Source organism: Sphaerodactylus townsendi, linkage group LG04 (assembly GCF_021028975.2).
Source record: "Sphaerodactylus townsendi isolate TG3544 linkage group LG04, MPM_Stown_v2.3, whole genome shotgun sequence".
NCBI classification, from domain to species: domain Eukaryota; kingdom Metazoa; phylum Chordata; class Lepidosauria; order Squamata; family Sphaerodactylidae; genus Sphaerodactylus; species Sphaerodactylus townsendi.
This window is the reverse complement of record NC_059428.1, coordinates 135,555,111-135,581,490: the sequence shown is the minus strand read 5'-3', so window position 1 is coordinate 135,581,490 and position 26,380 is coordinate 135,555,111. Positions and strand designations below refer to the sequence as shown.

At 49.1% G+C, this 26,380-nt stretch overlaps 1 protein-coding gene across 2 annotated transcripts in view; it reads left to right on the top strand.

Moving 5' to 3' along the window:
* The window catches only part of SUGT1 (SGT1 homolog, MIS12 kinetochore complex assembly cochaperone), a 37,007-nt gene extending 12,200 nt beyond the window's left edge, over positions 1 to 24,807 (top strand). The window contains exons 7-13 of one of the 2 annotated variants that reach the window (XM_048494209.1): positions 3,076 to 3,095; positions 3,694 to 3,737; positions 5,634 to 5,730; positions 7,164 to 7,271; positions 18,244 to 18,334; positions 19,604 to 19,782; positions 24,025 to 24,807. In XM_048494209.1, the coding sequence (XP_048350166.1) occupies positions 3,076 to 3,095; positions 3,694 to 3,737; positions 5,634 to 5,730; positions 7,164 to 7,271; positions 18,244 to 18,334; positions 19,604 to 19,782; positions 24,025 to 24,126 (641 nt within the window). In that variant the 3' untranslated portion in view covers positions 24,127 to 24,807. Of the gene's footprint in view, positions 1 to 3,075; positions 3,096 to 3,690; positions 3,738 to 5,633; positions 5,731 to 7,163; positions 7,272 to 18,243; positions 18,335 to 19,603; positions 19,783 to 24,024 lie in introns of both variants that reach the window. The other variant, XM_048494208.1, reaches the window with a different exon arrangement.
* Positions 24,808 to 26,380: the final 1,573 nt, after the last annotated feature.

Below are 26,380 nucleotides of genomic sequence, written 5' to 3'. Positions count from 1 at the left end.
CATTCTTTCAGCTGGAGCTGGATCCAAGCACAGCTGATGGTGCTCAGCCAGCCCTGCCCTTCCGCATCAAGCTGCTTGTGCCAGTTATGATGCTGGGAAGCCAAAATAGGAGTTGTAGGGTTGTTTTTTGTTCTGCTCAGAATACCCTCCCCTCTTGACTTAAGGGGGCATTTTCTGACTGTAGTTGGGACGGTCTGGTTCCCCAGAAGCCACTGGGAGGGTGTGAATTGAGCAGAGGAGCCAGGCCAAGGGCCTCCATCTTCCTGGGGCTGTTGATCTTTAGGTTCCCTTCTTTGTCGCTGCATCAGACCCCACAGGTAGAAAGAAGTCAAGGGGACGGGGCCAACATTTGACTTGGGGCATTTTTGTCTCTCATTTTTCAGATACTGGGGGGAGGTAGGGGGAGATGAAGAGCAGGTTGTGAGCTCCTCTTTAAAAAATAGTACTTTCCCTAGAGGCCGCAGTGAGGAGAACTCCCTCCTGGCCGGCTGGGTAGGTATTTGGGAGCTGCAGGGAGGGAGGGGAGGCCGCTGGCAGGCTGGAATGGAGGATGCTCTCCTGCCGGGCCGGGTTGGGTTTGGGGCCTGAGAGAAAGCGTGTGGGTAGGATTGGGACAATCACAGGCAGGCCCAGCGAGGAGGTCGCTCTCCTGGCAAACCAGGTAGGTGTTAGGGAAATGGGGGGGAGGGGGGAGGCCATTGGCCCCAGAGCCTACCTTGCTGTTTGGGGTGCAGGAAAGGTGGATTGGGAAAGCTCCACAGTAAAGCTCTACAGTAACTAATTTAAAGCAAACAGAGAGAGATAGATTCCAAGCCATGTTGTTAAACTACAGCTATTAGCCAAAAATTCAGCATTTTTACTTCCTTGGAGGAAAAATGACTAACTGGATCCTGTGTGATTTTGCTGAGATCCAAACAGCTGCAGAAGGAACAGAGTTTGTGAGCTTGCTGATCCCCCCTCCCCCCCACACACTTCAGAGCCCATATAGGCTTATGGTGGAAGGGACAGCGGAAGGGGGAATTTGAAATATCACCCTTGTGTGAGCCCTTGTTCCATTTGCTGAGGAACTCACATGAGGAAATGTGTATTTTTTCTGCCAGCCTCTCTGTATGATGCATCCTTCCAGTCAGCATCCCGTAAAGATCCTGAAAAAGATCCCTCCCTCAACCCTCAGGAAAATAGCTTGTGCTGCCCCCCCCCCCCCCCGCCCCCGGGTGAGCTGCACTCTATTTGTGAGTCCTGGGATCTGGTCTGTGAAGTCAGATAGGCACACAGTTGAACACCCTCCCTCCAACTGTCCGGCCCCTGCAGGACCTTGGCGAGTTCCGCAGGGCCTGTAAGACTGTGCTGTTCCACCGGGCCTTTGGGGTGCCCAGCCGCTGATATGGTGCCCCCTTACTGCTCTTTGCCTTGGTGCTGCTACATCAGAGTCCCCTCATATTGAGGGGCCCACCGTCCCCCTTTTTGGGGGTATGTTTTAAATTGGGGTTTCTGGACGCCTCTTGTTTATTTATGTATTATTTATGTATTAATTGTTATTCGCTGTTTTATGAGTTTTAGGTTGTTTTACTGATGATTATGAGATGGAGCCTATGTATTTATATTTTGTGTATGACCTGCTCCTGTTTGATGTTGTATTGTGTTGTTCACCGCCCAGAGCCCTCTGGGGATCGGGCGGTATAAAAATCGAAGAAAGAAAGAAAGAAAGAGAGAGAGAGAGAGAGAGAGAGAGAGAGAGAGAGAGAGAGAGAGAGAGAGAGAGAAAGAAAGAAAGAAAGAAAGAAAGAAAGAAAGAAAGAAACTTAAAAATAGGACCTTATAAAAATCCCTGTTTGAATCCAAGAGTTTCATAATGCTGGCAATGCTGAAAACTTGCCTGGGCAGTCTTGGTTATTCTTACCTCAGTTCTGTAAGATAGGGCATAGATTGCTATTATTAGAAAAAATACCCTAAAATTCAGAGCACAGAATCATTTCCTTTTGTGGAAACAACTTTAACAATAAGAGACAAGTGGATGGTCACATTAATGTCGTCTGTTCTCTACCTGTTCACATCTTCATGTATCTACATTGGGATCCATTTTGGGGGATTAATTTTCTGATTTCCATGACATCTTAATAATTTTGGACTTGGCCCGAAATGTAGATGCTTCCTGTAATCATTTACCTTTCTTTTTGCCTTAAGTGACTGTGCTGAATTTTGAGGGATGTCAACCTTTTCTTAAAAGTAGTGGGAATGTTGGGTCTAATCGTGTTAAGAATTGACCATTGGACAGGGCATCAAATATTTTAATAGCTTCTGAATAATTCAAAGTCTGTGGTTTTCTGCTACCCGTGTTTCCCTCCAAGTTTAAGTTAAAAGAGTCTGTTTGCAAAGCAGAAATTGAATTTTATTTTGTCATGCTTCAGATCTTGCAAAAAATTGTACTTTAGTATTTTATTACAACATACTTTATTTTTGCACTTGAGTATAATTTTGAAACTGTTCAAGGTATACTTATAATCCAAAATTATGGAATTTAACTTACAGCTGTTAATGCTTGACTGGGGGGAAAGGTCATTTTACCACCCAGTGGATGTAATGATTTCAGTGAAATTTGTAGGTGGTGTGTAAGACACTATTTCTTTTTACTCCGATTCTATGATTACTTAGATCTTTATCCCCAGAATGTTTTCTTCCATCTGATCCAGGTAAGTGTGTTGCCGGGGGCGTTCAAGCTGAGAATAGCTGTAAAAATCGGTTCTTAGCAAACACAAATGGAACAGAAACCTTTCATATCTTTGTCCTTTTTGGCTTGGATCCACCAGAGTTTATCATGGGTGTGAGGATTTCTTCCCACGGACAATCATCTTGTCTTATTTACTCTCCTAAAATTCTATTCCTGGGGGTTATATTAAACTGCTCCAGGAAGGGGGAGTTGAGAAAGTCACGCTTTGCTGGTGGAAATCCTTGCGCCCCAGGAAAAAACTTGCAGTGGACCCAAACTTTACGAGGATCATTAAGAAGTTTTAAGATGCGTTTTGATTCTTTTCGATGTGCTTTGTTCTAAAAATGCAATTTGCTTTTGCTTTGCAGCGAAATCGCAGACTAAAATGGTAAGGTTCTTTCTAATTCATACACTCTCACTTTCTGAAGCATATCACTTTGTCTGAAGTGGATGACATCTTTTTCTCCCATCTGCATAAGAGCTGCTTTTTAGTCTGAAGTGCAGTGAATTTCTTTTTTTCTCTGGGGAATCTGTTGTCTATTAGCAACCCTGTGTGAAGTGCTTCTAGTCTAAGACTATTGATTTCCCCTAGATTAAGCTATAGCAACTCTGCAAAAGATTGCACTGTTAAGTTTAGTATGTCAATCTTGGGGGGATTTGTAGCTAAAAGACAAGCATTTCAAAATAATTGCGGCTACTGGGTAAGTAGGGTGTTGCTGGGTATGTCAGTGTTGCTGCAGCTAAGGAATTCAAACGGTGCCTGAAGTGAATTCCTGTTGTGTTCCAATTGCCCCCGCCCCCGTCAACTGAGCTTTTACCATTCACTTTTAAAAATGTGACACATTTGAGGTTTTTATTTGTTTCATGCACTCAAGTTGTCAGAGATAACCATCAAAAAGTGGTCTTTTGTGCTGTCAAAATGACACTCGGTGTGAAAACACTGTTAAATTGTTCTAACGCCTGAATCTCTTTCCATCCCATTGGAGGATTCCCAGGTTTTGCAACACCCGTCACAGACACCCAAGTTCAAGTAAGAGGCTTCTTGTTCTTATTCTTTTTTCTCAGTCTTTGTGCAGCCTTCCCAAGAGTGCAAAGTGCTCCACATACTACTTCAGCTGTGTTTACAATAGACCTTCATGGCAGTCAGACAGTGTGGGTCTCCAAATTACAAATGGCAGATTATGGCTGTGTGTTTTTTCATAAGAACATAAGAACAAGCCAGCTGGATCAGACCAGAGTCCATCTAGTCCAGCACTCTGCTACTCGCTGTGGCCCACCAGGTGCCTTTGGGAGCTCACGTGCAGTGAGCTTTCCACTGAGCTTTGGTTTTATTGATGTTGTTTTTGTTCTTATTGTGGACCCATTGAAAGGTACAACACACAATAAAACAAATTATTTAGTTCATTTTACTTGTCAAGCTACTAAGCGATCCGCAAATATTGAGCTGCTCCCAGACGAGTGTTTCAGGGGCTCTGGGACTTGCCCCTGGAGTGCCATTGTCTTCCCTCTCCCCTTCTGTAGTAGCCCAGGTGGAATATTTTGGGCTGTCCTGGGTAGTGGATGTTCTGGCTCCTGGGGAAATGCGAGTGTGGTTGCAAGCTGTTTTATGCAGATCATCACATTCCTGCCAAAGTCATCTCTTCGCCGTGGTAAAAGGTAAAGTGTGCCGTAGAGTCGCAACCGGTTCACGGCCAATGCCTTGAAGGGATTCCTCATGGGCTTTTCAAGGCAGGAGATGAACAAGGGTGGGTTGCCACGGCCTTCTTCTGCAGAGCAGCCCCCTTTTTTCTGGGTGGTCTCCCATCCACATCCCAGCCCTGCCGGACTTCCAAGCTAGCCTGGGCTTTTCTGAGGGCTGCTGCATTATCTGCTAAGAACACTCTAATTGCCCATTGTGTATAAACCAAGAAGGATCAAATGTTTGTATTGCAACACTGCCCATTAGCTCTACATGCTCCCCTACAATTTCTGCAGCTCCTCCGTTCCAGGAGTTCCCAGTTCCTTTTGTTCAGCATCACCAGCAGCATGTAGGATGTGGGGAGGGGGGAACTGAGAAAAGACACAGGGAAAGAGCAGAACGAGAAGGCTGGGGGTGGGGACGGCAGGAGGGAAAAGCACCCTGTACTCCAAGCATCTGTCCTATCCTTTGTGCATGACAACTAAAATCCTCTGCATACAGGCTTAAAGATCACTCAGGATTGGTTTGAACCAGCTCCCTTATTGGAGTCTCTTGTCCTGCAAAGGCTTTGCAGTGAGTGACTAAAGCTACCCTAATTTTGGTCAGCAAGTGGTATTAAGCTTGGTCCTGACAAAACCCAAAACTTTCTGTTTTCCCCCCTGAATGTTTCACTTGAACAAAATTTTAATCTGACATCCATGGTGGAGGGGTGGGCTTAGAGCCCCCCTAGGCAGCCATTCTGTGACAGCCCCCACTTTCCCCCCTCTCCCAATCCCAAGTGAAGAGGCCGGCATCGCTGACAGCTCTCTGCATAATCTGGGGCTTCTGCACAGCACCCAGCATGAAGTCCCTGGAAGGGCGCTTCTCCCCCTCCCCCAATTTAAGTCCAGTTTTTCCCTGGAGCACTGAATGGGCCCCTCGTGCTTACCCATTCCCCTGTCCAAACTGCGTGCCTCTAGAAACGCTTCCCACCAGCTCTTTGTTCCAAGGTCAGATCCAAAGGGGTGGGTGAACCATCTTCCAGGAAAGGCGTCTGCTGTTTTCTCACCTCTGCGTTCCTTGTAGCTCTGGTTGCGTCCTGTCTGTGTGGAATGTTTCCATATTTGCAAATCCACGTCTTTAAAAGGAAGGCCCATGAAAACGTGCCTTCAGGAGCCTGGTTCCCTTGGGGAGAGGGGAACTGTTGGGAAACATCTCATGCAGCAACTCACAGGGTAAAGCTGAAATAGTCACTTGTGTTCTTTTCAGGCACGACTGGTACCAAACAGAATCCCATGTAATCGTTACGATTATGATCAAGAATGCAAAGGAGGACAGTGTAAACGTACAGTTTTCAGAGAAGGAGGTAAGAAGAGTCTCGTGTCGTCCACTGAGAGCCACCGTTCTAGATTCTAAGCCCACTTTCCTGGGAAGAAATCCTCCTTTGTTGCCTCAAAAAACACATTTAGGCTTGCTGCCCAAGAACTAATAAGAAGAACATAAGAACATAAGAACTAGCCTGCTGGATCAGACCAGAGTCCATCTAGTCCAGCACTCTGCTACTCGCAGTGGCCCACCAGGTGCCTTTGGGAGCTCACATGCAGGAGGTGAAAGCAATGGCCTGCTGCTGCTGCTGCTGCTCCTGAGCATCTGGTCTGCTAAGGCATTTGCAATCTGAGATCAAGGCAGATCAAGATTGATAGCCATAGATCGACTTCTCCTCCATAAATCTGTCCAAGCCCTTTTTAAAGCTATCCAGGTTAGTGGCCATCACCACCTCCTGTGGCAGCATATTCCAGATAATAAGCAGCAACTTGTTTGGGGTGGGCGGCGTCCTGTAGTGGAGCAAGACGGAGGGAACGGGGAGTTTAGTGAGCCAGGCTGGAAGTCTTTTCTGGTGTGTGTGGTGTGTGCGTGGGTGTTCTGTTTGTGCCAGGCTCTAATTATGAGCATCTCACTGTCTGATGGTTACTTTGAGCTGGATCCACAGAACTCCAGTGGAACTCTGCCGGCCTAGTGGCCCCTCCTGCCTCCAGCTTCTTCCGCCCACCCAAAAAGCTGTTTCTGGCAGTCAGAGGACCTTTGGAAACAGTTGGGTTGAGCCTTTCCCGGTTATTTTCTGGTCCCCCCTTGCTTGAAGAGAAGTGCGCCTCAAGAGCCAGCCCAATTTGAATAAACTTGAGTTAGAATAGCAGCTGTGATTTAGGTGCCTTCCTGTTTATATCCACACATCTTTCTGGGTTTAGGAACGAGTAATGCATAAAGCAAGAAACTGAAGCCTTCCTGTAGGATTTCAGAAATAAATATACAACAAGGTTTTCAGGATATAAGCTTTTGCGAGTCAAAACTCCCAGGTATCTGACTAGAGGAGTTTTGACTCTCAGAAGCTCACACCCCAGAAACCTGATTGGTCTCTTAAGATGCTACTGGACTAGACTCCACCTCTGCAGAGCAACACAGCTGCCCTCTGAAACTATAAATAAATGCAGTGTGGGATCTCGAGGTGACTTTCTGTAGCTGTGTAATTCTTTACTTAAAGAACGAACATTGGGCTGACTTAGCGGCACTTTCATAGTATCTTGGTGGCTAAGAACGTTCCGCCTGCGCTTGTTTTCTAGCACATCTTGAGTTAGCCGTTGAATAATGCAGCACAAAAGGTGTCATTTGAAATCCATGTCTTAGGCAGAGGTTGCATTCGCAGCTCCCGATGAAGTGCTTTGGGCTTCATTTTCCCTGAGAGGCAAAGCTAAAAATACGCACCCGTTTTATTGACGTCGGGTTTATTTTCTCTCTTAACAGCTGGATGCCTTGGTGAGGGTTTCCTCAGAGGAAGACTACAGATTAAAGCTTCATCTTCTCCATTCCATCGTTCCAGAGCAAAGTACATTCAGAGTACTTTCTACAAAGGTGGATTTTTAAAGTTTGTTTTATCAGAGTTTGGGGTTTTTTTAATTCAGGTTGACAAACAAAAATAATATTTAGGGAAATAGTATAAAATAGGCAAGGCCAGTAGAGAGGACGGTGGATTCTCTTTTGCAGCCGGAGAAGCAGAGTGGCACTTGGTCCCAGAATGCCTTGCTGTTTGGCTCAGTGGGAAAGCCTCTGCATTCAGAAGGCCCCAGGTACAATCCCTGGCATCTCCAGTTAACAAGACCAGGCTAGCAGGTGACGGGAAAGACCTCCGCCTGAGACCCTGGAGAGCGGCTGCCAGTCTGAGTAGGCAGTACTGGCCTTGAGGGGCCAAGGGCCTGACTGAGTGTGGGCAGGTTCCTGTGTGCTCAGGTGCTTCCTCCTTCTTTCTAAAGGGCTGAATTATGCCCTTTAACATGGCGCCATGATCAGCTTTTGATAAACATAAAACTGCCCCCCCACCACCAGGATGTCTGCAGTGGTGGGATTCAAATGGATCAACCCTGGTCCCCCCCCCCACCCACTTACCTGGCTGCTGCGCCCCTGGCCCTCCCTTTCCGATGTTCGTGGGGGGAGAAGCAAGGTAAGGCAGTGGCTTCGGGCCAGCCAGCTTGAGGGGAGGCAAGGTGGGGAAGCGCTCGCTGGGCTCTCGGCAGCCCGGCAAGCTTCAGGCTGCCCCCATTGGTCCAACTTGAGTTGGACCGCCGAGAGCCTGGCAAGAGCTTCCCCGCCTTGCCTCCCATCAAGCTCTCACCAGGTGCATGGCAGCCCAGCCAGCTTAAAGGGGGGCAAGGCGGGGAAGCTCTCGCTGAGCTCTCAGCAGCCCAGTGAGCTTCAGGGCGCCCCCATTGGTCCAAACCAAGCTTGCCGGGGGTCAGAATGGCCTTCTTCGGGGGGGGGAGGGATCTCGGAGTGATGGATGCTTCTTCACACCTAGGTGCCAGCATCTCTTCTGTCTGTGCCAGTCGGCCTAGTGGGGCTGGTGTAGCTTCAATCCTATCTGTGTGAAATGCTTTCTCTTCTTTGAACTTTCCCTTTGATGTTGTGGGAACGGGGTTGGTACCTGTTGGGCCAGGGGCGGGGGAACAGTGGAATTTAAGCCCAAGCGTTGCTTGAGATTGTCAGAATCTTCTCTGCCTGTCTGATTTTTAGTATTCCCAATAAAAACTATAGCGAATCATCTACCGTTCTTTATTTTGGACTGGAGTCTGACACCGAGGCTGTGCGTGCCGCCCTGGAGCGCCTGGTGAATGGCCAGCATGCAGGCGCCCCAGCTCGACCGGCATCTAGGAGCAGTGGTGGGATTCCCTTAACAACTGGTTCGCCAAGCTCTACAAAAAGTTAGATGCAGGTTCTGGCGAACTGGCTGAATCCCATCACTGGATGTCCGTCTTTCAGTCGCTGGTTTTGGTCTGATCCAGTGGTGGGATCCAAAAATTTTAGTAACGGGTTCCCATGGTGGTGGGATTCAAACTGTGGCGTAGCGCCAATGGGGCTGGGCGGGGCACGACAGGGGCGTGGCCGGGCATTACGGGGGCGGGGCATTCCTAAGCGGGGCTGTGGCAAGGAGGCAGCTGCTGCATCGGTCCTTGGGTGGGAAACGAATGCACACAGGCGCAGGCTGCCACGCACGCCGGTGCACCTTCTAGACCAGGGGTAGGGAACCTGCGGCTCTCCAGATGTTCAGGAACTACAATTCCCATCAGCCCCTACCAGCATGGCCAATTGGCCATGCTGACAGAGGCTGATGGGAATTGTAGTTCCTGAACATCTGGAGAGCCGCAGGTTCCCTATCCCTGTGCTAGACTGCTTCAAGTTCTATGCGCTACTGCTGAGAGGAGGGGCGTAATTAAGGCAAAAATCACGTGGCAAAATCACTAATTAGTAACCCCCTCTCGGCACATACAAATAATTAGTAACCTACTCTCGGGAACCTGTGAGAACCTGCTGGATCCCACCTCTGGTCTGATCATGCTTGCTAATAACCAGAAAGTTGCATTTTAGCTGGTGCTTGGCTGTAGCTGAGGTTAGCTGTTTCCCCCCTTTTAAAACTTATACTTGCAGTATGTTGCTTTTTGGCTTTTGTGGGGAAGGCCTGGCTGTTAGCAGTGGCCTGTTGCTGTGGAGAATCGTAGTCCTCTGCGCTTGGACGACAGGACTGCAGCTGATCACTCTGTGCCACGGGCTTCTGAGATAGAAATGCATAAAACCAAAGTTTTAAATCACAGTGTAGGACTGCTTTAATCAAACACAGGCCTAAATAAAACCATATCCGGCTGCCTCTTTCAGATCGGGAGCGAGAGGGCCAGGCACCCCTCTCTGGAGGGATTGTTTCATAATCTTGGAGCTACAAAAGCTCCCTAAAATATGAATGTAGGTGTTATGGTTACCAGCCGGAAAGTGTGAGAGACCAAAGTGATGATCTTGGGTCACATTTCTCCTTTGGAAATGGTCCCAGAATGTTAAAAGGTTCAGAGCATTGATCCTAGGTGGATTATTTTTCCAAAGAAGAGTGCTTGCAGGGTAGAGGAGCCTTGAATGTTGGTGGGGTTTTGCAGCCTGTCGGCCAATGGACTGTTTTGCCCTTCTGTCCTGGCAGCTCTTGGTCCATTTAAGTGGCTTCTTAGCCAGAGGTTTCTCCTCCAGGGGTGAGAGACCATTCTGGGTGGACATTGTCCTGGGGAGAATTGGTTGATCGTCGCCGATGCTTCTTCCAGGACCGCTCCTCATGTGACTGTTTGAAAATGCTTCTCAGTGGCAGCATGGGGGTGGGGACCTGTCTGAAAGAGGAATTGTGGAACTTTGATTAGTAAGTTGGTCCTAGTTTTGAAGGGAAGACCTTTGGAATAATAGTTTGATTCTATCGTTAAATGTTTCATTTGCAGTACAACTTTGGAGGACAGTTTGGTGATATATAACCCTGCCAAAAAACAAAAAAACCCTGAAGTTGTTATATGCTGGGATTGAAACATGGAGATATTGCATTGCATTGTTAAAGTAATAACAGCAGGGGCGAGCAGCAGTGGCGTAGTGGTTAAGAGCAGGTGCATTCTAATCTTGAGGAACCGGGTTTGATTCCCCGCTCTGCCGCCTGAGCTGTGGAGGATTATCTGGGGAATTCAGATTAGCCCTTGGGCTAGTCACAGCTTTTCGGAGCTCTCTCAGCCCCACCTACCTCACAGGGTGTTTGTTGTGAGGGGGGAAGGGCAAGGAGATTGTCAGCCCCTTTGAGTCTCCTGCAGGAGAGAAAGGGGGGATATAAATCCAAACTCTTCTTCCTCCTCCTCTTCTTCCTCCTCCTCCTCTTTTCCCTCCTCCTCCTCTTCTTCCTCTTCTTCCTCCTCCTCCTCCTCCTCCTCCTCCTCCTCCTCCTCCTCCGTTATTGAGAATGGTATTGAATCTCACATCTCTTAATATATTTGCCTGTGAGGCTGACTTGTCTGTTGTGTATTCCAAGCAAAGGAACACAGCACAGTCGGGAATGGGGGGGGGTTGGGATACACACAGTTTCAGAAAGTGCCAGAGGGTGCTGGCAAGGGGTCAGCATCAGCAGCCACAGCTGAGGGAGTCAAGAGGGCAGAACAAAGAGCTTTGCGTTGAGCACTGTCAGTCTTCTGGAATTAGGGCTGGTCTCCAGAAGGCAAAAGTCTGTTCTCCTGGAGAAAAGGGCAGCTTCAAACGGTGGGCTCGGTTGCATCCCGTTCGTGCTGATCTCCCACCCCTCTGCAGGCTCAGTCCCCAAATCTCCAGAATTTCCCAACTGGCCACCCTAATACGAACCGTCATGGTTAAGAACAGTGGACTCCAGTCTGGGTTGGTTCCTGCTTCTCCAGATAAAATCTGGTGGGTGACCTTGGACCAGTCACGGTTGTCTGTGGACTCCCTGAACCCACACAGAGGCAGGCAATGGCAACAGCACGCCACCTCTGAACATGTCTGGCCTGAAAACCCTACAAGGTCACCATAAGACTGCTGGGGCTTGACAGATGCCATATGAACTGATGCAGAAAAGGGAGTATTTGCGGGGGGGGGGGGGCGGCAGTTGCTGGAAGCAGATGAGCTCATGCAGAGCCAATATTTTAAGTGGTGGGGATTCAGCAACCAACACTAGACATCTTTTATCTGTTGGAATCCTGCCTGGGAGCTCCCCAAGGCACCTGGTGGGCCACTCCAAGTAGCAGAGTGCTGGACTCGAGGGACTCTGAACATGAACATAATAACATAAGAACAATCCAGCTGGATCAGACCAGAGTCCAACTAGTCCAGCTCTCTGCTACTCGCAGTGGCCCACCAGGTGCCATCGGGAGCTCACGTGCAGGATGTGAAAGCAATGGCCTTCTGCGGCTGTTGCTCCCGAGCACCTGGACTGTTAAGGCATTTGCAATCTCAGATCAAAGAGAATCAAGATTGGTAGCCATAAATCGACTTCTCCTCCATAAATCTGTCCAAGCCCCTTTTAAAGCTATCCAGGTTAGTGGCCATCACCACCTCCTGTGGCAGCATATTCCAAACACCAATTACACGTTGCGTGAAGAAGTGTTTCCTTTTATTAGTCCTAATTCTTACCCCCGGCATTTTCAATGTATGCCCCCTGGTTCTAGTATTGTGAGAAAGAGAGAATTTTTTGTCTCTTTCTCACAATACTAGAACCAGGGGGCATACATTGAAAATGTCAACATTTCCTACCCCATGCATAATTTTATAGACTTCAATCATATCCCCCCCCAGACATCTCCTCTCCAAACTAAAGAGTCCCAAACGCTGCAGCCTCTCCTCATAAGGAAGGTGCTCTAGTCCCTCAATCATCCTCGTTGCCCTTCTCTGCACTTTTTCTATCTCTTCAATATCCTTTTTGAGATGTGGCGACCAGAACTGGATCCAGTACTCCAAGTGCGGTCGCACCACTGCTTTATATAAGGGCATGACAATCTTTGCAGTTTTATTCTCAATTCCTTTCCTAATTTTCCCCAGCATAGAGTTTGCTCCCCAGCATAGAGTTTGCTGGTCTGATCCAGCAGGTCTGATCCAACAGGCTCTTCCTTAGGTTCTCATGAAAAAACAAGTGTCATTTATATCGCCATTAAATAAGTATCAGCGGAAGGAACTTGCCCCAAAGGCCTGCCGTTCTTCCAGATTTAATCCAGAATAGCTCAGTAGCCAACGTGACACAGGCGAGGCCAGTTTGCCCCGTGTCCCTGCTTTCGAGACATGGTGTCCCAGTTAAGGTGTCCCAGAGTCTTGCAGTGATACGAGTTTTGCTTTCCTTCCACTAGAGGGTGCTGTAACACAATGTCTGCATCAGACGTTGCATTTGATACAAACCAGCTTCAGAATAAAAAAATGTGTCGTTTAGCTTTGAACTGTTAGCACAGCCGTGGCACGGTTGTTCTTCATTTACAAAGTGCTTGTTTTTAAGATTATTACAATTTATGAACAAATTCAACGCCTTGCAATTATATCATTATTGCCATGTCGGCATCGGCATTAATAAAGGAACAGAAATAGGTCTCGAAAGCCTCAGAGGCAGCGGAAATTGAGGTTGCCTTGTAAATTATCCCTTCTGAAAAAGAAACATGGTTGTGGTTGTTGTTTTTTCCCCTGCTGCTGTTACTGTAGACAAAAGTACAGAAGAGCCGTGAAATGTGGGTCAGGATTTAATAGTCTGACTTTGCAAAGGGTATTTAGCGAAGTCTTTCTGGAACAAGCTGGTTCCACAACTGAGAAATCCTAAGACGACCTCCCTCCCTTTTTTGATCATAGAACCAGGTTCTTCAGTGTAAATGAGGGATTCCCAAAGCGGGGTGGCAGAAGGGAGCTAGTGAAGAATGTTGGGGCAGCGCAGGGATTCCTGGGCCGGCAGGCAGGGGAGAGGTTCTTGGCGCAGAACAGCAGTTGTGGCCCAAATGTGGCTGCGACAGCCTTTCAGAAGCGGCCAGCCCTGCCCCAGGAGCCTTTGTCCCGCAAGGTGCTACTGCTGGCCAGTGCGTGTGGGAAAAGCCCCCTGGCCAGCAGGGGGAAGAGAGGAAGGCAGGCAGCCGAGCCCCTGCCTTCTGGTGTCAGGTACAGCTGTGTGCCAGGTGCTGGGCACAGGCTGGCCACCAGGAGAGGCCAGTTGCTGGTGAGGCAGGGCTGTGGTGATTGGCAGGTTGGGCAGGAGCAGAGGGAGGTGGGCTTGGCACAACATCCTCCTCCCGCAGAAAGGGCACGCTCCCTGCAGGCTGCAGAAAGGCTGCTGGGGTGGGCGACCTCTGGTTTGCCCAGATTCTTAACAGGAGGAGGCGGGGCGGGAGAGCAACACAAAGCGCCTCTCCTCCTCCTCCTTCACCCTGATTCCCTCCAGCTTGGCAGTTGTAATTCTTTTTTTGTTTTGCAAAAAGAGAGTGTGGGAGAGAGAGAGAGAGAGAGAGAGAGAGAGAGAGAGAGAGAGAGAGAGAGAGAATGCTCACCAGGTGGGTGGAAAGGCAGGAGTTGCAGGCTGCCGAGGGTTTTCCATTTCAACCAGTTGGATTTTTAAAATCATGAACCCCCCTCCCCCCGGGAGAAAAGAAAGAAAGAAAGAACTGATTTATTAATAGTGAGCCATACTTCTTCCCCTATTGGAGAATCCCATCATCCCATTTGTCCAGTACAGACAGCCCAACAATCAGCCATTTTTGTACCTCCCCTCTGCCCAGTTCAGGGTGCCCCAGGCAGCAGGCCATGCATGGCAAACCATCCCGTCAACAGTCTGTTCAGTAAAGGATTCGTAATGCCTTGGTTCCTTAGCCTGGTTTAGCCTGAGGTGTCTGCTGGCTCCTGGTTTTGGGTGTTCAATTTCAGTGCCTGCCCCAGGCACCATTGTCTGTAGATATGCTCCTCCCAGCAGGCCACTGACGGCTTTTTCCCTCCCAAAGAAGTTTCCACGGATATTGAATTCTCTGGGTAGTAGCCAAGACCTACCTACCTACCTACCTACCTTCCTTCCTTCCTTCCTTCCTTCCTTCCTTCCTTCCTTCCTTCCTTCCTTCCTTCCTTCCTTCCTTCCTTCCTTCCTTCCTTCCTTCCTTCCTTCCTTCCTTCCTTCCTTCCTTCCTTCCTTCCTTCCTTCCTTCCTTCCTCCCTCCCTCCCTCCCTCCCTCCCTCCCTCCCTCCCTCCCTCCCTCCCTCCCTCCCTCCCTCCCTCCTTCCTTCCTTCCTTCCTTCCTCCTCCTCCTCCTCCTCCTCCTCCCTCCCTCCTAAAATAGCTCAATAAATTGGTTTACTTTTACTAGGTCATGTTTTAGACCTCATGCCCAGAAAGAGGGGGGGTATTCATATATGTGTGTGGGGGTGGGGGTGGAACTATAGGTGTTGCCTGGGAGTCAAGGGGGTGGCGGTCCAAAAATGTCTGGGAATCACAGGTGTGTGTAAAACATTGCAAGCCCAGTGTGGTGTGGGTGCCAAGGTGGACTGGCACTTCGGGTGATCCTAGTACGAATCCCCACTCCTGCTATGGAAGCTTGCTATTTGACCTGTCACAAACTCTCAGCCTGGCCTGCCTCACAGGGCTGCTATTGTGGGAAAATGGGGGGGGGGAGGAGGAGAAAGGTATTCAAAAAGCCTCTTTCAGTCCAAACTGGGGACAAAGTGGGACATAAACAAATGAATGCAAGGAGGCGCTGTGGTCTACAAAAGAGGGGTCAGATTGTATTTTGTGGTTTGGGTGAAAACAAATCTGCAGAACTATTTAGTTTGAAAGGTGGAGGCGCTTGCAGCCAGCCAGGGCCAGCGGCCTCTCCCGGGGCTCACTCCCTCGATAGCTGTGACTGGTCGTGGTGTCTAAACCAACTCTTTCTAGTTCTTGAGGGGAGAGGGGTGCTGCCGTGCCTCTGCAGTTCCAGTGTTCCCCTTTGAGGCGCCGCTCCTGCCAGTTTGTGGGTGTTCGTTCTTTCTATGCCAAGGACCTGATGGTTCATTTAGAAATGCTGTCATTCCCATTCAGGGGGCACTGCGCACAAAATGTAAGCATTCACACAGAGCTTATTTTGTTGGATTTGTCTGGCTTTTTTTTATGGCTGGAGTGGATAAAGAGGAAGTTCTCACCAGACCTCCTGGTTGTGGCCTTTCAGAGCCAAATGTAGCGACGCAGCCGAATGGTGTGTGTGCTGCACAGGCCACCGTAGTCTTTAGGATGATGGACGCTTCCTTCAGGAAGATGCAGCAGAAGAGCTGCTGATGGAACTCCTTTTGAGTCTTGCGGGCGACTTAACAAAAGGGGTGTCAAACTCATTTGTTGGCAAGGCCAGATATGACATAAATGTGACTTAGTTGGGCCAGGCCTGTCTGTGTGTGTGTGTGTGTGTGTGTGTGTGTGTGTGTGCATTGGCGTGTGCCTGCTTCAGCTGGCCCCAGGACAGCACTGAGGGGAGGGGGTGCCTGGACTGGCGAGCCTGCAGAAGGGTGTGGGTAGCTGATCAGGCCCGCAAGCCAGCTGAGTCAACCCTCCTCCTCACTTCCAATCTGGGAGACCCAGGTTCGAATCTCTACTCTGCTGGCTGTCCTTGGGCAACTCCTTTGCCCTATCCTACTCCGCATGGTGGTTGTTAGGACAAAATGGAGGAGAGGAGAATGGCTGGAGTCGCTTTGGGTACCCATCGGGGGTGAAAGGCAGGTTACAAATAAAGCCGTAGTGTTGCGGTCGGGCAGGTCAGCTCCGGCGCAGAACTGGCTGCCCGAGTGGGTTTGTCTCCGGCCTGTTCGGTCTTTTCCAAAATGCTGCAGCTTTACTGAGGCAGAGCTGCATCCAGAATCCAGGTGTGCAGTTAAACATCTGTAAGCCAGTCCGGCACAAGATCTGGCAGGGCTAGCCCACGAGTTTTTGGCAAATGATGACTTTGATGCCCCCCCCCCCCCATCTAAACATACACATGCAAACAAAATTAATTGTCAGCTGCTCATTGCCTGGCATGCTTATCTGGGAGTAAATCCCATTGACCACAGTAGGACTTCTGAGTAGGCCTGGTAGAATTCACAGGAAAGCCACTGGTTCCGTTTCCTCTTTGCTCTGGATCCCTGGAGCTGCCTGGGCCCCTCTGACTCCCTGCCCACCCGCCAGCCACTTCAGTTCTGGCACCTAGATTTGCAGTCACCAAGATTTGCAGTGTGAATGAACTAGGGCAGTGGTGGAGAACCTTTGGCGCTCCAGATGTTATGGACTACAATTCCCAACAGCCCCTGCCAGCATGGCCAATTGACCATGCTAGTAGGGGCTGATGGGAATTGTAGTCCATAACATCTGGAGTGCCAAAGGTTCGCCACCATGGAACTAGGGATTATAGCTCCTGGGCTATATCTGGTCCACAGCACAAAACATAAGACAAGTTTGGGGCCTTTGCATTTCTTTATTTTGATCAGAATCTTGGGTTTTGACTGTGAGCTTGTCAGGTGGCTTACCGTGTTTTAGCTTCTTCTGCATTCCCCAGGTCCTCAAAATTTGTTCCTCTTTAAAGTGTCACTAGCTTCTTGAGCAGACATGTGCTTGACCGTCCCCTGGTTTTGCTTGTTAAGCAGAAACGGGAGTGTCGATGTCTTGGCAGGCAAGAGCAAGCTTCAATCTTGAACTAAACCAGCTGGCCTGAAAATAAGGCAGAAGTAAACCCCTTCTGGTGCTTGACTTCAAAGCTCCGAGTCGTTCATCTCACGTTACCCTGCTCTCGGAGAAGGCGTTCGGATCGAGGTTGCCGTGGTATTCGAGCGGCTTGCTAGAAGACATTCCAAGATGGCCATTCACAAAGGTGCCCTTGTTCTCAGGGCTGCAGGGTTCCCCAGGTTATCCTGGCTTGGAGCAAAACCGTGAATTCCCTTCAGTGTGACTCTCTGTCGGAATGCATTAATCTACCCATAATGTTGAGCAGGCTGCATTTCAGCCCCCCGTCACCCCCCCGTCATGAGCCCGCTGTGGTTCCTAAAGGGTTGTGTGCCTGGGAGCAGGCTGAATGAGGGCATCAAACTGCTGTGGTGGCTTTAACTAGCTTGGCTTTTTAAAAAAATTAATCAGTTTATTGTAATTTCACAGAATGAACAAAAGTTTGAACTGAAAGGATGCTTTCCTTGTGGGTCTCTGTGCAAGTCCCATCTGGCACCTTCTTGGGGGCATCCCCAACCCACCCACCCCCATGCTTACATGAGGGGAAAGGCTGCCGCCTCTGCAGAGGTCCCTGCCGTCCTAAGTGTGTAGGCGTCCTTTTGTGCCAAATGTCCTTGCAGTGTGTGTGCGTGCTGCTTGATGAATCGAGGTGTGCCCTGTACTTTCTTCTGAAGGGCTGCCAAGCGTAATCTTTGTGTGAGCAGGGCACTCCTCATCACAACTGTCTTGGCTTCCACTTTAACCTACCCCAAATCCTTGCATGCCTTGTGCTGTGTGGCGCCTCAGACCAAAGTTGGCTATCCCACCACTTAGAGTGGCTTATCTGGCATTGGCTGGAGTCGGGGCCTTTTCCGTTGTGGCTCCGGCTGTGTGGAATGAGCCCTCTGAAGAGGACCCCCCCCTCCAATTGGAGATCTTCAGGAGATCCTGCAAGGCCTGCCTGTTTGTCAGAACCTTTGAAGGGGTTTGAATGACAAGTGCCTTTTAAGGGGAGGGGGTGGGACATGTTTTGATCGTGATTGCCGGCTGTTTTGAACCAACCGCGAGGAAAGGCCAAGAGAGGAATATTTTAATAAAGAAATAAAATGCAGGTCGGCTGCTTCCGGAGCAGCTCTTAGTCATGAGGCAAACCCCTTGGGCCCAAGTGCCGTGTAAATATTGCAGGCAGGCCAAGAAATAGCTGCAGCTTTCAGGACCTTGTTCATCAAAACTGCAGCATCGGGTCCAAAGGCGCGAGCCGTGGTGCTTCGTGTCGTATGCAAAGAAGGATGCGATTCCTTTGATCTCGCCTTTGTATTTTCCCTCGCAAACGGAGCCTGGAGGCCTGGCGTCGTGCATTAAAACCATGTCATTCTGTGTCTGCAGATTGAGATAAAGCTGAAGAAGCCCGAAGCTCTGCGGTGGGAGAAATTGGAGGGAAATGGAGGTTCTCCGAAGCTGAAACATTTCCCCCCAGGTCTGTGTGTTTATCCTTGAACATTCACGTCGTGTTGCGAACCCTTGTCTAACATGGTTGCTCCTGGGATCATGTTGATGAAGGTACACGTGGCCTCATTATCCATTGTCACAGACCATGTTCAGCTGCTCAGATGTCCCTTGCTATGGCACAGGAGGGGATCCACGCAGCAGCGGCAGAAGAGGGCAGGCATGTAATATGATCCCAGCGCTGCATTCTGTGCTCTTTGCTGCTCCTCCCCTTTTGCCTCACATAAAGAATCTCGGGGTTATAATAGGTGAAAGGGAGGAAAATACAGACCTTCGTTTTGGGTATAGTTCTCAGAGAACGTTTCTGTGAACTCTTCAAGGCAAGTCTCTGGCTTAGGCGTGAAACGGCGCTGCTGAGAACCTACGACTGGGTGTCAGCTGAAATCTCCGTGAGCGCCTTCCACTTTGCATGCTTCAGCTGTACAGTACAGCACAATTCTTCCTTCTGCTTCTGTGTTCAGCTTCTCTAAATCCATTGTCTTTTCTTTTTGCACAGTTACGTTTTGGATCCTATGATCTAGTACAGTGATGGCGAACCTTTTTGAGACAGAGTGCCCAAACTGCAACCCAAAATCCACTTATTTATCGCAAAGTGCCAACACGGCATTTTAACCTGAACACTGAGATTTTACTTTAGAAAAAATGGTTGGCTCCAAGGCGTGCGTTACTCAGGAGTAAGCTTGGTGGTAGTTGGTGGCTTTGCTTTGAAGCAACTGTGCAACTCTTCCAACGGGTGAATCACGACCCTAGGAGGGTTTACTCAGAAGCAAGCCACATTGCCAGCAACCGAGCTTACTCCCAGGTAAAGGATCACACTTTAGTTTTTTGCATGAAAATCAGTGGGGTTTAACAGTGCTTAACAGGGTTACCTATGCTGCTTCCCCAAAACTAGGTCTTAGGTTTAATGCTAATAATCGATCCCAGCGGCCCAGGCCAGCCTAGATGTGTGTGTGACCGAGTTCCTCCCCCACGATGAACTCTGTTTGTGTGTGCCCACAGAGGTGGCTCTGAGTGCCACCTCTGGCACCCGTGCCATAGGTTCGCCATCACTGATCTAGTAGGGCATAGAAGGTTGTCACTGTCTGGCTGACAGATCCGTTCTCTTAGCCTACTTAATGCCTCTCCTGATTTCTTTTCCCTACTGCAGAGTGTGCTAAAGGGACTGTGCAAAGCACTTGTTGCTTCTCTCCGTGGTTTGGGATGGGATGTTTCATACATCCATTTTTTTTTACAATTTCAGATTCCATGCTGTACCCATCCTCCTCCCATTACACAAGAAATTGGGACAAATTGGTGGGTGAGATCAAAGAAGAAGAGAAGAGCGAAAAATTGGAGGGTGACGCAGCTTTAAACAAACTTTTCCAGCAGATCTACTCAGATGGTACCGATGAAGTGAGGCGTGCCATGAATAAATCTTTTGTAAGATATCAGCCTTGTTCCACCCACTGTTGACTGTGCCTGATGCTTTATGACCACAGATTTGTTGGAGTTCTATTCATGGCTCTTTGGATCCAGTCAGGTAGCAGCTGGCATAACGTGCTTCATAGTATTTGTTTCTAAATGCCATTTCTGCATTCCCTTCTCGTGGACAGACCAGGAAGAAGGAGTGAATGGAGTTCAGCTGGCTGTTGTGGATCTTCTGGGCTGTGTGGCCGTGGTCTGGTGGTTTTAACTCCTTAACGTTTTGCCCACATCTGTGGGTGTCCTCTTCAGAGGCTGTCACAGTAAGATGTGTTTCCCTTCGAGAAGATGCCAGCCACAGATGGGGGTGACATGTTAGGAGCTAAAACCACCAGACCATGGCCACACAGCCTGGAAACTTCACAGCAGCAAGTTGATTCCAGCCGTGAAAGCCTTCGACAATACAGTGGAGTTCAGCAGTAGCTATCTAGGAAGGGAACAGCAGAACGTGCGTGTCCCAGCCCCTCTTGCCTTGCTCATTTTTCTTCAAGGAGAAGATTTACTGTAAACCCTGCTGTGCACAAGTCAGTGGGTTGGAGTCAGTGATCTGTCTGTGTGTCAGGTGTTAGCGGGTGCCACTTTTTGCTCTGTTCCCTTCCTTCCAGTAATTTCTGTCTGGCCCGTCTTGGTCCTGAGTCTGTGCCTGATGAAGGTGAGTCAGCCAAAACTGATTCCACACACTGTGGTGGGTCTGGTTGGAGCTGTTACTTGAAGCAGAAATTGTCTTCCCTGCTAAATTCTTAGGCATTCACAGGTGTGTTTTTAAAGTGCTGTCAAGTTGCAGCCGACTTAGAGCTAACCCAACCTCTGAATCCTGGCTCCGGGAAGTGACGTCAGGGGAAGGCCTCCGTGCCCTGTTGTCGGGCTTCCAAAAGGAACTGATTGGCCACTGTGTGAGACAGGATGCTGGACTAGATGGATCCTCACTGGTCTGATCCAACAGGATCTTCTGATATTCTTATGAAGGGCTTGTCCTCTATGGCCTGTTGTTAGCCCGCCAGAAGAACTGATTGGCCACTGTGTTGAGATAGGGTGATGCTCTAGATCAGGGGTCAGCAACCTTTGGCACCCAGGGAGCCATTTGGACCCATTTTCCATGGAGGGGAGGGCAATTGGAGCCACAGATATTTTTTGACATTTGAAATGAGGATAGCTTGCCGAAGCCATAGAGCTCCCGCCTCTCCACCTTAGCCCTGCCCTGCTTCCCTCCTCCTTGCCGTAATTAGCCAGCATAGAGCCAGCCAGCGGGGACTCTCCCCTCCTCGGACCTCGCGGAGAGTCCCGATCAGACCGCGACCGCAGGCGCTCTGGGGAGTAAGAGTGCCATGGAGGCAGCTGGCGGCAGCCCTCATCCTTCTGCCACAGTTGGCAGCAGTGGGGGAGTGGCGGGCGGCCATTGAGCCCGGCCCCAGCCACCTGGCTGGGACTGGAGGGAGGACAGAGCCAGCAACAGAGCCGGCGGCTGCGGCGCGGTGCGTGCGGACCTGGCTGGATTGGCCAGGGTGATGGGCAGCGAGGGGAGCTGTACCGACGCAGCAGGATGGCAGCCCCAGCCGCAAAGGGCGCCGGCAGGCGCCAGAACTGACGCTTGGAACCACGCTCTGAGAGAAAGGGAAACTGTACAAAACTTGAGAGCGCGGTTCCAAGCATCAGTTCCGGCGTCTGCCGGCGCCCTTTGCGGCTGGGGCTGCCATCCTGCTGCGTCGGCACAGCTCCCCTCGCTGCCCATCACACTGGCCAATCCAGCCAGGTCCGCACGCACTGCGCTGCCGCCACCGCCACCGCCGGCTCTGTTGCCAGCCATATCCTCCCTCCCAGTGGCGTTCCTGCCTAGGGACAGGGGGTACCCTTTGTCCCCGGGCGCCCCCATTTGGTCACGTGGGGGGGCGCCAACATTTCAGGGCCGTTTGTGTTTTTTAAATTTTTTAACGTGGTTTTTCACGTTCCAGCCTGCAGGGGGCGCGTTTTTAAAGCTATCGGCACCAAAATTTCAGGGTACCATCCAGCGACTGTCCTGATGATACCATCCAAATTTGGTGATGTTTGGTTCAGGGGAAGCAAAGTTATGGACCCCCAAAGGGGGTGCCCCATCCCCATTGTTTTCAATGGAATCTAACAGGAGATGGGGGCTACCCATTTGAGGGACCATAACTTTGGTTCCCCTGAACATAACTTCACCAAACTTGGGTGGCATCATAAGAATAGTTAACAGATGATACCCTGAAAATTTGGTGTCACTAGCTTTAAAAATACACCCCTTCCAGGCACCCCAAGAAATTTGCCCAAGATTCTTTGTTTTGCAGTGACTTTGCTCCATTGTAGCCAATGGGGAATTTCTGAGTGTGTAGGCAGGCTGCACATTTTTGTTGAAGATATAGAGGCACCAGACTTTCCAGGGTGAAACTCTGGGAGGACCTCCCTGGTAATAGCATCCAGGTTTGGAGACCTTTTAGCTTCCTGGGGGGTTCCAATTTTATGGGCCCCAAAAGGAACTTGCATTTTTGTTTCCCGGCTCCTGCATGAATGAAAGCCTGTGGGCTTTCTCTCAGAACTCTCTCCAACTCCCCTCCCTCCCAGAAGCAAAGGCTCACCAAGATTGGATGCTATTACTCCAAAGGGCCTCTTGGAGCCAGCTTTAGAAAGTCTGGCGCCTCTATCTTCAAAAATGTGCAGCCTGCCTCAAAGAAATTACAATGGAGCAAAGTCACTGCAAAACAAAGAATCTTGGTGCAAATTTCTTGAGAGGTGCCCCTGGAAGGGATGTATTTTTTAAAGAAGCTAGTGACACCAAAAAATTGGTACAGGGGTAATCATGTGTTAACTATTCTTATGATACACACAGGGATAGTGAGCAGATTCATGTTCAAAGGAACCAAGAAGTTATGGTCCCTCAAATGGGTAGCTCCCATCTCCTGTTAGCTCCCATTGAAAACAGTGGGGATGAGGGGCATTCCATTTTGAGTGATCCATAACTTTTGCTTCCCCTGAACCAAACATCATGTAGGCTTCAGGTCGAACATCATCAGGGCAATCTCTGGATGATAGCACCTAATTATCAGTGCCACTAACTATAACACAAATCTTCAAAACAGAGCTGAAAAAACACCTAAAAAATACCCCCAAAACCCAAATACTTTGCATTAAGCATTTGTTAATTTTTTGGGCAGGACATGGTTCAGGACAATTTTTGTCTGAATGTTGCCCAAATTTCCCCAGATTCCGGCGGAATCTGCTATTTGTTTCATCTGAATCTCCCAACCCTCCAAAGTGATGCTGTTTCAGGGGTGGGAAGGAGAATCCACCCCAAACAGCATCACTTTCCAATTTTGTTTTAACACAGGGGACCCCAGATTCTCCCTTTACAAGGTGAGATTTAAAAGAAGAATCTGGGCTCCCTAGTTTAAACACCAATGAAAGTGGATTCCACTGGAGGTGTGTTGTGAGAGATGATGCTGACACTTGTTTGGTAAATGTTTTGCTGGGGGTGATTTGTGAGAGATTTACATGCTTAATACCCACTTGCACTGGCTTGGAGTTGTTTCTCAGGCTAACAACCTACCTCATAGGGTTGTTGTGATTAGGAAATTAGGAAAAGAGTTGGTGGGTAGAGAGCCATGTATGTTCTGATGGGAGTGGGAGGTGATTTGTGAGCTGGTACAAAAAAATCATTGTTTGGTCATGGTGGGGGCGGATGGAGCCCATTGGCACGGGCGCCAAACTCAGGTTTTGTCCCCGGGCGCTAGTTTGCCTAGGTACGCCTCTGCTTCCAGTCCCAGCCAGGTGGCTGGGAGCAGGCTCGATGGCCGCCTGCCACTCCCCCGCCGCTACCAACCGTGGCAGAAGGGCTGCTGCCAGCCGCCTCCACGGGGCTCTTGCTCTCCAGAGCGCCCACGACCACAGTCTGATTGGGGCTCTCTGCAAGGTCCGGGGAGGGGAGAGAGTCCCCAATCCCGGACAGCTGTGTTGTGCCTGGGCGGAGCCACAGTGAAGGGGCGGGGGAGCCGCAGGTTCCCGACCCCTGCTCTAGATGGACGGCTGGTCTGATCCAGCAGGGCTTTTTGGGTGTTATTTTTTGCTTGTTGGTGGGTTGGATTGTTTTCTGTGCACACTTGATTTGGGTGTTGTAAGGCACCCTGAATTATTGGTTGAATTTTAATAACTAGATCTCTCTCTCCCCCCCCCCCCCCCCAATGTTTGCAGATGGAGTCGGGTGGGACTGTTTTGAGCACGAACTGGTCTGATGTGGGTAAACGGAAAGTAGACGTCAACCCACCAGATGACATGGAGTGGAAGAAATTCTAATCTGTTCCTGGGTCACATATCTGTTGTGTGTGAACAGAACATCCGTGGAGCTGAAGCACTGAATGTTTTTTGGGGGTGGGGATTGTTGCCATCTTCATATATGCTTTAGGGATTCCTTAATCTGCAGGTTTAAAAAGGTGTGCAGGAAGCTTATTTTCACTGTGGTCCACAATGAGTTTTTAGTGACATCCCAAACCCCAGGTCCCAACACACATTTTTCTACTGGGCTGGTTAGTTGTGCATTAGACGGACTCTTTAGGATCATTGCCCTGTCTGTAAAATTATAGGTTCTGGTGACTGTGGGGTCAATGCACTTCTCAGCTACAGTGTTCACATTATTTTAATTCTGTATACAAATAAAATCGTCCAGAGAGATGCTCATCAAGTCAGCCTCATTCTGCTCCTGTCAAAAAGAAACAGTTGTGGAGAAGCACCCAGTCATTTCCAGAATTGCTGTCCCAGTTGGTGTGCCTTTCACGTGGTGAAAAAGCGAGCACATTTTTATTCAGTTTTAGTGAAAGTATTTTGTCGTACAACATTGGTCACAAACGGATTGAAAATGCAGTATGAGAAGAGGCCACTCGGAATAAATACAACTGAATCTTGTTTTTCTTCAATTATGACAACTGATTCAGTTTCTCTCAACAGACCCTCCCGTTGAATAAAAATTATTTTCTTTAACAGGTTTTGTCTATTTTTGGAAATAATTAACAGACTTTACTAAAGATGCCAGCCACAGATGCAGGCGAAACGTCAGGAGAAAATATTGCTAGAACACGGCCATACAGCCCGGAAACCACACAACATCCCAGACTTTACTGACTTAACTTGGCTGCATTGTGTGACCCCATGTTCTAGTGCAGGGGTGTCAAATTCACGGCCCTCCAGATGTTCATGACCTACAATTCCCATCAGTCCCTCCCAATAAGAGCATTGGCTATATTGGCAAGGGCTGATGGGAATTGTAGTTCATGAACATCTGGAGGGCCACGAATTTGACACCTGTGTTCTAGTGGTTTGAATGTATGTGTCTGACAGCGCAATCTAAAGCAGAATTACATCCTTCCGAGACAATGGGTGGAACTCTGGGAGGATTCTGTCAGTTTTAGGGTTAACCAACAACTTTGCCAAAAACAACTTTGCCGAAAACAGCCGGTTATCTGAGAGATGGCACGCTTAGTTAAAGCTCCTGCCTGCAGCTTCCTGTTTCTGTGTCCCTCCCCCTTTTGGATTGTAGCCCTTCATTCCTGATTGAATCTCACTTTGGAGGGTTTCCTGACTTCAGGGACAGGTAGTGTGAGGGGCTGGAGGTATTTTGGGAGGCCAGAATAGCTCTGGGGCGTGAATAGATATTGGTGCATTCAGTTTCAGGCTTGAACCTTTGATCCAACCACATTTTGGTTATCTTGAACATTTGCACCTTCTTGCATTTGATAAGCCAGAAAATCTCTTCCCCCCCCCCCCCCCGCCCAGCACACGAGTTTCTTCAGCAGCTCGAATCACCTTCATCCTTGCCCCGTTCCACAAACATCAAAGAACCTGCAGACTTTCTGGCCCAGATTTGCAATCCCTCCAGGTGCCAAAAGAGTTCATTTGCAGGCTACCGAACATGCCCTTCTGGAGCCTTTCCAAAATCATTTAATACCTTTGATAAAGAATGTCCGTAGCATTGTTGCAGGTCCTGCAACAATGACAATACTGTTCTGTCTCTCCCCCCCTCCCCCGCCCCCCCCAGGCAACAGTTTTCTCAAATGGGCCCCCAGTTTTCTTTTAAAGCTGCCATCCGCTGCTGTCTCTTATATGATTTTTTTTTTATTTCTTCTCACGTAGTTGCCAGGGTGGATTGTGTCAATCTTACTTATTAGGTTACTATTTTTGTGCCTTAATTGAAAAGATGGAAACCGCAATAGCACCACACAAGCTGTGATCTGATCTGATTATTTTCTGTCACTTCCTTATCCTTGCCTGTCATGGTTGTCCCTGCAGTTTTCATGGGCCAATCAATGGTTTTTCTTGCTATCAGTATGATGAAAAAAGCAGAAACGGTAAGTCTCAGTTTTCCTGACTCTGTCCCATATGTTCTGTGCTGATAGTGCGCGGAGCTTTTTCCTGTACCCAGAGTCTTTTTTAAAAACAAACTTCTTCCTTTAAGCATTTGCTTTTTTGTTTGAAATCACCAAGGCTGGCTTGATACAAATTAGATGTGCAAAGATGCTGTCAGTCAGGGGTCCCCAGTGTCTTGGAGCCAGCAGCC